This window comes from Euphorbia lathyris, chromosome 1, assembly GCF_963576675.1.
Source record: "Euphorbia lathyris chromosome 1, ddEupLath1.1, whole genome shotgun sequence".
NCBI lineage: Eukaryota > Viridiplantae > Streptophyta > Magnoliopsida > Malpighiales > Euphorbiaceae > Euphorbia > Euphorbia lathyris.
The window spans coordinates 58,277,472-58,288,872 of record NC_088910.1 but is presented as its reverse complement, the minus strand read 5'-3'; the positions used below and the strand labels follow the sequence as shown (position 1 = coordinate 58,288,872).

Sequence of the window (11,401 nt, the reverse complement as noted above, 5' to 3'; positions counted from 1 at the left end):
TCATACATGTCCTTTATGATGTCAATATATTTCCGCGAAATGCCTTTCCTTATCAAGGCCCACCAAAGTACTTCCCTTGGTACCTTATCATATGCTTTCTCCAAGTCAATGAAAACCATATGCAAGTCTTTCTTCTTATTTCGATAGTGCTCCATTAATTGTCTCATTAGATGGATGGCTTCCATAGTTGATCTTCCCGGCATAAAGCCAAATTGGTTTTCCGAGATCTTCACCGTCCTCCTTAGCCTTTGTTCGATCACTCGCTCCCAAAGTTTCATAGTGTGACTCATTAATTTGATTCCTCGATAGTTGGCACAATCTTGGACATCGCCTTTGTTCTTATACAAAGGGATTAAGATACTTTTCCTCCATTCTGATGGCATCTTATTATTTCTCCAAATTTTGTTGAAGAACGTCGTCAACCATTCGATTCCTCTTTCTCCCAAACATCTCCAAATCTCAATAGGGATGCCATCAGGTCCTACTGCTTTCTTCAGCCTCATCTTATTTAATGCCATTTTGACTTCACCCTTTTGAATTCTCCGCAGAAATTCATGATTTATCATATCGTGAGGGATACTTATATCTCCAACATCTTGTCTGCGATCTCCATTAAATAAGTCATCAAAATAGGACCTCCATCGTTCCTTGATATCCTTATCTCCAACTAGGACTTTCTGGTCCACATCCTTCACACATTTAACTTTTCCAAGATCTCGCGTCTTCCTATCTCTCATCCGAGCAATTCTATATATGTCTCTTTTCCCTTCTTTCGTATCCAATCTTGTATACAGATCCCGATTCACCTTTGCTCTAGCATCTCGTATGATCTTCTTTACTTCCCTTATAGCCTCTTTGTATTTTTTGTAGTTCTCATCACTCCTACATTTCCCCAATATTTTATAGGATTCTCGCTTACTCTTTACTGCTTGTCGTACTTCTTCTGTCCACCAAGATGTGTCCTTACCCGGTGGCATGCTACCTTTAGATTCCCCTAGAACTTCCTTCGCTACTTCCCTTATACTATGATCTATCTTAGTCCATATCGAATCTATATCTAAATCCATATTACAAGTCCAAATATATTTTTTGGTCATCTCATCCACAAATTTTTGTTGATTCTCCCCTTGCAATTTCCACCATTTAATCTTAGTCTCCACTTGTGGTGTTCGTTTTCTTATACAATTCCTACTTCGAAAATCAAGCACCACTACTCTATGTTGGGTTGTCGTACTCTCACCAGGGATTACCTTACAGTCAATATAACTCGTTCTCCAAGCACTCCTTACTAAGAAGAAGTCAATTTGGCTCGCATTACCGCCACTCCTATAAGTCACTAAGTGGGATGTTCTCTTCATAAACCATGTGTTCATGATACTCAAGTCATAGGCTGATGCGAATTCCAAAATATCATTTCCTGCTTCATTCTTATCTCTAAAACCATACCCTCCATGAACACTCTCAAACCCATCTCGCCTAGAACCCACGTGTCCATTGAGATCACCCCCAGTACCATCTTTTCATCCCTAGGAACCTGTTGCACCACTTCCTGTAAGTCTTCCAAAAAAGCTTGTCTTATAGAGACATATAATCCTATTTGTGGCGTATATACACTGATGACATTCACAACCTCATCCCCTATCACTAGCTTAACACTCATAATTCTATCGCTCTTCCTAGACACCGCTACTACATCATCAATATACTCCCGATCAATAAGAATACCTACTCCATTTCTACCCTTATCCTTTCCTGAGTACCAAAGCTTATAACCCCAAAGAGCCATCTCTCTAGCCTTGGCTCCAACCCACTTGGTTTCTTGTAGACACATTATATTTATTCTCCTCCTCTTCATAATATCTACAATTTCGACTAATCTTCCTGTCAAAGAACCTATGTTCCACGTCCCAAAGCGTAAGCTACTACCCTTACCCCTACCCCTACCCCTACCCCTACCCCTACCATTACCGTGGACTAGCTTATTTATCAGCAACCCTTGCATATTTGACACCGCCCCCGGGTCCTGGGGTGGCATGCCGCTTCGGGGTGACGACCTAGCAACCCTTGCACATTTATCACTACACCCGGGTCTAGGAAGTGCAGCGCGTCGCTGAGTAGGGAACGCCCCCACGATATTTATATTTTAGTTCATGTCATAAGATGTGGCTAAGTTTTACGCTGGCCGCCACAAACCTACCGCAACCCTCCTCCTTTGTCCGGGCTGTAAAGGCCACCAAGTGAAAAAAACAATCCCCATTCCCGTCCCACAGAGATTCTAATAAGGGATTTCCCATTCCCATCGAGATGAATTCCCGCCCTATTTAAATATCCATATCGACGGGGATGAGGAATCTCCGCGCTATTTACATCCCTAATATCATAGTTCATCTCAACTTAAATTTCTTTCGAAATGTTAGAAATACAAATTTTAAACGCAGATGAAACGAATAATGATGTATTAATCATATTTATTTTTAAAAATGAGTTTTTTAGTTATTAAAGATATAATGTGCTAAAAATAAAAGATAAGGAATTTAATGTATGAAAATGAAAGATAGAGACTTGATATAGTAAAATCAAAATGATTAAAGTCCCATCATAATGCCTTTTGCCAATAAACATACAAACCATGATATTAATATGATGATAAATGAAGAGTTAATTTGAATAAAGAGTGATAAATGAGAGTGTACAACACATATTTACATAATCTGAAGTCTACACTAAGCAGTTTAGCAAAGTAAAGGCACAACACAACAACACAACACTAGGTATAGAAAAAGTGTGAAGAGTGAAACAAAGAGACCAATAGAGAAACAAGAAAGTGAAAAAAGATTTGAGCAAAAAGCTGTGTTATGGATTTGTTTGTTGCAATTGCAATTTAATCCCCACAGCAACCAAACCCAACTCTATACCTATTTTGCAGGCACCTCTTTCTATAACCCCTTTGCTCTTTAATTTGTCCTTTTTCTAAATCAAACTTTGTCTTTCATGCATTTCTCTCTTTCCTTCTTTTGCATGATCGTTTCTTCATGGTCCCCTCCAATCCTTTTCCTTTTCTTTTTCATCCCTAACTAATCTCTCCATCCCCACTTTCCCCTTTTCTATTTACTCCATTTCTAGTAATCTTTTTAATTGTTTGTAATAACAACTGTGTGGAGATCCATATTTCGTAATCATCCTTTCGCTTTCAGGAACAACACCCTCTCCCTCTCCTCCTCTATCTTCTATATGTAATTACTGCCTTTGCTATTATTACTCCTTCCATCCAGTTTTGAGAAGTGTGCTTGTGTTCTCTCTGCTGCTTTTCTCCTTTTAGCTCAACCAAACAAACCAACTTCTTGTTCTCCTTTACTCTTCTCTCTTTCTTACTCTCACTCACCATTCTTCGTATTTCTATTTCCGTTCATCTCTTTCTTTAGATAAAATTATCTTCATCTGGCTTCAAGCTAAGACCTTTCTCTACGTTTCCTTTTCCTCTGTTTTTCTTCTATTTTCTCCTTACTAACAGTTACAAAACCTCTGCTTGTTCTTCAAGAAGTTTGCTTTACAAGATTTTTCAATTAGACCCAATCCATGAAGAGTGGCATTTGTTGGAATCAAGTGATTTTAGTATTGTATCTATTGGGTTTGGCTGTTTGGTGCAGTGGTCAAGTAGATATAGATGCAGCTTCAATGGAGGAAGGAGAGCAAGAAGCTCTCTACTCTGCCATACAAGGCTTTGTGGGGAACTGGTGGAATGGATCAGATCTCTACCCAGACCCTTGTGGATGGACTCCTATTCAGGTACATTTTACTGTTCCATTGCAATTTTATCCAAAGGTCAACCCTTTTGTTTTTTTTGTGCCTCTTTGTCTTCTTCTCTTTACGTGAGTGAGTAGATATCTCTTCAATTCTATATCCTAAATCAGATAAATAATTTGGGAATTTTTTTGGCATTTCTCCTTTGGATTAAATTATATGTCAAAGGTCTATATTTTCTTATCAATCCAATGATCATAGTTGCTTGAAAACTTAATATAAAGCAAACAACTCTGCTCCAAATTAAAATTCCTTCAAATATGCATTGATCATGCCACTGAGAGATATAAAGTATCCTTTTTTATGGTAATTTTGCAGGGAGTTTCTTGTGATATCTTTGATGGCCTTTGGTATGTGACTGACTTGAGCATTGGTCATATCCATGATAACTCTCTTGACTGTGCCCCAAATGCACAATTTAGGCCTCAACTATTTCAGCTTAAGCACTTGAAATCTCTATCTTTCTTCAGTTGCTTTATGTCGCCCTTGAAGCATTCTTTCACTATCCCTACCCAGAACTGGGAAAAACTTGCCGCCAGCTTGGAGAAGCTAGAGTTCAGATCGAACCCAGGTCTTGTTGGTCAAGTTCCTACAAGTTTTGGTAGCCTAATTAATCTCCAGTCACTCGTACTGCTGGAGAATGGTTTGACAGGGGAATTACCAACAAATTTTGGTAAATTAACCAACTTGAAAAGGCTGGTATTCGCTGGAAATTGGTTTACTGGAAGAATCCCAGATAGTTTTGGAAATTTAACCCAGCTTTTAATCATGGATTTAAGCAGAAATTCATTATCTGGGTCTTTGCCTTTCTCGTTTGGAGGGTTGACTTCATTGTTGAAACTAGATTTGAGCAACAATCAGATACAGGGAAATCTCCCTGTAGAGATAGGTTACCTGAAGAATTTGACAATTTTTGATGTAAGAAACAACAGTTTATCAGGTGGGTTAACAAAATCAATTCAAGAGATGTGTTCCTTAGAAGAATTAGCCCTATCCAACAACCCAATTGGTGGAGACCTCCACTCTACAGATTGGAAGCAACTACAAAATTTAGCAATATTGGACCTCTGCAACATGGGCTTATCAGGAGAAATTCCTTTTTCCATTTCAAAGTTGAAAAAGTTAAGATTTTTGGGTCTTAATGACAACAATCTCACAGGCAATCTCTCAGGAAAGCTAGCAACTTTACCATGTCTTAGTGCTTTATACATCAATGGAAACAATCTGAGTGGACAGCTTGAATTCTCTGAAGGATTCTACAGGAAAATGGGAAGGCGTTTTGGGGCTTGGAATAATCCGAATCTGTGTATCCCTGTTGGGTTAGTCTCCAGAAGCCATGGAGTGAGGCCATGCCAGGAACAGGTGACATTGCTCCAACCCAATTCAGATTCCAAGTTGTACAGTGGAAAGTTCAATCAAAGTTCCAATTTCATAGGTTCATTGGGATTCTCAATCTATGGTATTGATGAGTTAAGGTGGGTTCTAGTGGTACAGATATTTATGATGCTTCTGAATTTCTGATATTGGAGTAGCTTTTTTTTAGGGATAAGATAACCATATAGTAATATTTACAAGTATTCCTAAACCATTTAGTTCCATTTCCCTTTCCCTTCACTGTATCTAGTTAGCTTAAATCTAGCTGCCCATCTCTTTGATAGAGATCTTTCATATTTCAATTCTCAAGTTATAAGTATATATTTTTGGGATGGGTTCCAAATTAAATTTGTCACTAACATTTTCTTAAAAGTGCAGAGGTACTTTAAAGTAAGAATTGATACTACAATTTTGACTTCAACGTTTTAATATGGAGTAATTGTAAGACTGGTTAATAATGGGTTCCCTTAATTGAAATCAAAACTGGTTCAAATTTGAAAAAGTTAAGGGCAGTTTTTTTAATTTTTTTTTAGAGGAGGGTATTTTTATTATGAAAAACTTAAAATTTTGGATTATGTATTACCATTTATTGTAAGGAAAAGTTAAAAAAAAAAAATACAAGTGGTTTCTTCAATTTACAAAGTTAGATACCTAGTTAAAGAGTTTGTAATTTATTCCAAAATAGCAATTAGAGCATTTAACGGAGCTTGTTTTAAAGCAGAAATGTTCACACACACTAAATCTAATGGTAAATGATCAAATATTACATGGTCATTAAGGTCCATTTGATCAAAACCGGTTTTAAAGAGTATCAAACCTTAACATATCATACTAAAATATAATATTTTATTAACTCAATCAACCACATCACTTTTGATAACTTTTGTTAAAAAATACTTCAACAGCAAGCTACTTTAAAAACGATCACAATGGCCCTACAAACTATTACTTTATATATAATTTATTTTAATTATGACACATGGTATAGATGACTCTTTACCATGATGCACGCAGTTGTGTTCCATTAAAGCTGTTAAGACACATGGTATAGAAAAAGCTCATGCTTTTACCATGATTCACGCAGTTGTGTTTCATTAAAACTGTTAAGACATATGGCATGGACAAAATACAACTTCTATGGAGGAAGACATGTTTTTTTCCATAATGCAAGCAATATCAATAAGTTCATCAAAATCACGTTTAATTCGGATTGAATTTCAAGTGATTGGGGAGCATGAAAGATTAAATAAATATAACTCAAAAAGGTTTCCAAAACAAAAGGAAAGATTAAATAAATATAACTCAAAAAGAACAAAAGGAAATGATAAAGTTTTCTAATAAAATGAAAATGTATCTCTAACAAGCAGGGGTGGATATATAAAATAAAACAATATATATACGCCTATCACCTCAACGATCCGGCGCTCGGCTAAATCCATGTTTTGTTGGATATCTTTAAAATATGTTTCTTCGTCTCGAGGAAGAATGGAAGAATACATTAATCTTGAAGCTACCTGTTAGACGAGATGCCGCGGCCTAATCTCCCGGACGGACCGGGGGGTGGACACCTCATGGCGACGTAAGCGGTGATTGGCGCCGAAAGCAACCAATCGTGGAATCAAGCTGCTCGGCAGGACCGGAGCTCGGAGATATGGAAGAGTCGCCACCCACGAATGGGAAAATGAACACCGATCCCTTGCGGGAGACCGGTGTGGGTTCAGGAAACTTAGGTACGAGCCGAGAAGGCTAGCTCCTTTCCGGAGAAAGGCTACTAGGCACCCCGACATCGCCCGGTTATGAACCACCGGCCTCCTACTCAGCATGTTAGGCGATAACGGACTAATCGTATACTTCTTTAAGTTTAAAATTCATTTGAAACCTTTTCTTTCTCTTTTTGGAAACCGTTTTGAGCATATATTATTGAAAAGCCACTTTAGTAAAGAATCACCCATTTTGCATAAATTTATAAAGGAGAGAGAGGGGGAGAAGGAAGAATTGATTTATTTACAACGTGATTTATGTTCCGTGTTGCGTGTTAATTCTATACTAATTCATTTCCCCAAAACGAGTTTATTTACATGGTTCGCACCTTAATCGCCGTTGGAACGATTTAGGTGCGTTTCAAAACCCTGTTTGATGATATTCACCCGAACCGTCGTTGGAACGACTCAAGCGTTTGAAAACATTAAGAGAAAAACCTTTAATCAGAAAACGTGGTTAAGCATACAAGTCAATTTTATTTTTGTATAAATCATTTAAGAAAACGATTCACAAACTCCATTATTTACAATGAAAACGATTTTAATTACAAGGATTCGCTTAATCCGTCATTGGAACAGACTAAGGTTTTAAAACGTGGTGTTTTAAGAAACGATTTGAAATGTCAAGAAAACACTATTTATTTACATTAGGAACCTCTAAAAATCCTTTAGTTTAAATAATTAAATTGAAAACTCTTTTTGTGATTTATTTTCCTCTTTTTACTTAATTAACCCTTAACATTATTATAATTACATCAATAAACCAACTAACACAAAATTTCCCAATTGAAACCCCATTTAAAACCATGTCCCCAAATGCCAAAAAGAATAAGAAAAAAAAGCATATACATATATATATATACATATATTTGAAAATAATGATATACATATAATTTAGAAAACTAAGTAAAAGATGCCACTCAATATAGCTAAATATATTCATTATGATGAAAATAAAAGATACTAAATATACTTTTACCTTACTAAAGAAAAACATGTAAAATAATAAACAAAATTCATTATTAAGAAGAAAATAAACTTTATATCCCAAAATGACTATTGTAATATAGAAAATAACTTTCCCAAATATACATTAAACATCAAAATAATACCTATTTATCCTCAAAATATCTACTAATTAATTACCTCAAAATACCCAAGTAAATAACATTTAAAATAAAACCCAATATAATTTAAATGAATGAAAAAGAAAATATATATATACATATACTTATATTAGATCAAAATAATATATGAACATTCTTAATAACTATATGTACCAAATATCTAAACATAGTTTGAAAATATATATTACATAAACATACATATATATACAAAGGATCAAAAGCTTAAAAGTTAAGAAAGAGGGACCAAAACAGTATTTTTTACATTCTGGCAGATTTACCGACGGAAAATCCGTCGGTAAACAGCAATTAGTGACAGAAATGGTAAATTACAGCAACACTCCAATTATTTCCAGATTTATTCAAAAACTTTAAATTAAATCTAATTCAATCGTTTTGGATTTCTGAACTACCAAAAATGGATCATAGTCAATAACGGAAGTTCCTAAAACGACGTTTTTATTTTAAAACGTTATTTGAAAATTCTTTAAATTAAAACTTATAATTACAACGTTTTTAATTCCCGAACTACCTTTTTATTGGATCACGGTTCGTATTGGGATGTCAAAGCGAGGTTTCTTATTTCAAAACAAAACTAAATTTTATTCAACACGAGACCAAAATTAAATAAATACGCTAAATTAAATAAAACGGGATAAAATAAATGAATAACTAAATAAATAAAAAACTATAACATAAAAATAAATAGAAGAAGGAAATAAATTAAATAAAATAAAAGAGTCTAGTCCTCGGATAATACCTTAAATTCGGTATCTGACAGTCGAAGCCGATTGATTCCACGAGTCGTGACCGCCGAGCTCGCGTTCCGCGCCGTCGGGCGTCCACGCGTTGTGACCGCCGAACGTGTGTTCCGCGTTGCTGGGCGCACACGCCCCGTGGCCGACGAGCGAGCGCCTCGCGCTACCAAGCTCGTGCATTGCTCGGACGTCGAGTGCGTGCAATTCGTGGTCGGATGCGTGCGTCCGACGGGCGTCGAGCGCGCGCGTTGTGTCGTCGAGCAGGTGTCCGACTGTCGTCGAACGCGTGCCGGCTGCTGCTAAGCACTCGCACTACGCCGCTAAGCATTCGCGAGCCATCCGATCAACAATATCGACCCACTGTAACTTATTTATTTTATATTTTTTTTTGAAACTTCCGGAATCAATCGCTTCAACCGTCTTGTTTTCAGGTTTTCGTCACAGGTCCTCCGACTCGGTGTCTACAATTGCCCCTACTTTTCTATTTTGACAGTGATGTGTGTGTTTTGAAAACGTTTTTTGCTAACATAACACATGCAATGTAAAACGTATAAAAGTAAAAGACACGTAAAGAGTAGGAGGGAACTTACCTGACCTTCACGCTGCGCGTTCGGGCGTCGTTCTCGATTCTTTCCGTCCTTGTCTCTGAATCGGCTGCCGGTGGATGTTCTTCTTACAGACCCTAGCGTACGTTGACTGTGGGTAAAATTGGCTCGAAAGCAACCTCGGTCGTGGACCATAGGTAAGATTGCTAAAAAGCTACCTTGGTCGTGAACCGTAGGTAAGATGGCTAAAAAGCTACCTCGGTCGTGAACCGTAGGTAAGATGGCTAAAAAGCTACCTCGGTCGTGGACCGTAGGTAAGATGGCTAAAAAGCTACCTCGGTCGTGAACCGTAGGTAAGATGGCTAAAAAGCTACCTCGGTCGTGAACCGTAGGTAAGATGGCTAAAAAGCTACCTCGGTCGTGAACCGTAGGTAAGATGGCTAAAAGGCTACCTCGGTCGTGAACCGTAGGTAAGATGGCTAAAAAGCTACCTCGATCGTGAACCGTAGGTAAGATGGCTAAAAAGCTACCTCGGTCGTGAACCGTAAGTAAGATGGCTAAAAAGCTACCTCGGTCGTGAACCGTAGGTAAGGTGGCTCAAGGGCAAAAGGGTTCTTTCTAACGATTCACACCGTTGTCTGTATTTTCTCACTGGAGCTAGTGTCCTGGAGGTTTAATGGGAACGTGTTTTGTTCTGGAATGATTCACATTGTCGATTATTTTTCTGTTGACTGTCGTCTGTATTTTTACTGGTACCACTGTTCTGTAAAAATTGGCTGTTGTCTGGAGTTCATATCTTGACAGTATTGGTTGCTGTCTGGGAGAAATGCAGGCTGAAACGGACTGCAAATCGGAGGTCTGTGCATCTGGTAAATAATTATTTACTTTTTACCTTTATGTCAAATCGTACCTTTTCGGTATTTACGGGAATGTCATTCCCTCTTCCTATATAAGGTGGTGGGGTTTCATTTCAACCCCACACCTTCTCTCTCTTCTTTCTCTCTCTAGACTTTGATTTGGATTATCCTCGGGATGGATTTGGATGAATGCGATGGCACGAGAGGCATGGATGAGGTTTACGTGAACCTGGATAGAGTGGACCCTTTCCACGACCCTGAGACGCATCTGAGCCGGACACGCTGCAACGAGGTAAGTGATTTCTCACTTTTGTTTGATTCAAATTCTAAGCTTTAGTATTTCTATCCGAACATGATTTGCATGCCAACTTTTAGATTGCCTTAGAGGACTTTAGCTAGAAAACATGAATTTCTTCACTTACAAGTAACACTTGTTTGTTTCTGTGTACGAACGCGCGTTATATGCATGTGAGTAGTAACCCTGCGAATTCATGCATGCTAACAGTAAAAATAACGTGAATAGTAAAAACATGAATAGTGCATGTGAATAGTAAAAACGTGAATAGTGACAACTTAACTAATGCACGTGAATAGTGAAAACTTAACTAATACATGTGAATAGTAAAACTTAACTAATGCATGTGAATAGTACACGTGAATAGTAAAAACGTGAAAACTTAACTAATGCACGTGGATAGTAAAACGTGAATAGTAAAAATGTGAATAGTGAAAACTTAGCTAATGCACGTGAATAGTGCACGTGAATAGTAAAAACGTGAATAGTGAAAACTTAACTAATGCACGTGAATAGTAAAAACTTAACTAATGCACGTGAATAGTAAAAACGTGAATAGTGCACGTGAATAGTAAAAAATGTGAATAGTGAAAACTTAACTAATGCACGTGAATAGTAAACTTAACCTATGCTCCTTGTTAATGCGGACGAGAGTGGATTAAAGAATTAACTAAACCTTACATGAGCGACCCTAAAGGAGAGACTTTTACAGAAAGTTGGCCCTAATTGACCAGATGTCTCTAGGTTAGATAATGAAAGAATACCTAGTCTTAACGCGTTTTCATCAATCGTACGCTTTAGGAATTGTATTTAAATTTTCCTGTCTTGTTCTTTCTAGTTCATCGAGATTTCCGGGACTACGGCCGAGATTCATTCATGGTATGCCA

The 11,401-nt window shown here is 37.3% G+C and overlaps 1 protein-coding gene across 1 annotated transcript; it reads left to right on the top strand.

Annotated features, from left to right (window-relative positions):
- Positions 1-2,878: 2,878 nt before the first annotated feature.
- LOC136205839 (piriformospora indica-insensitive protein 2-like) lies at positions 2,879-5,471 on the top strand. Its single transcript, XM_065996691.1, has 2 exons — positions 2,879-3,786; positions 4,120-5,471. The coding sequence occupies exons 1-2, from the start codon at positions 3,577-3,579 to the stop codon at positions 5,320-5,322; spliced, it is 1,413 nt and encodes a 470-aa protein (XP_065852763.1). The 5' UTR covers positions 2,879-3,576; the 3' UTR covers positions 5,323-5,471.
- Positions 5,472-11,401: the final 5,930 nt, after the last annotated feature.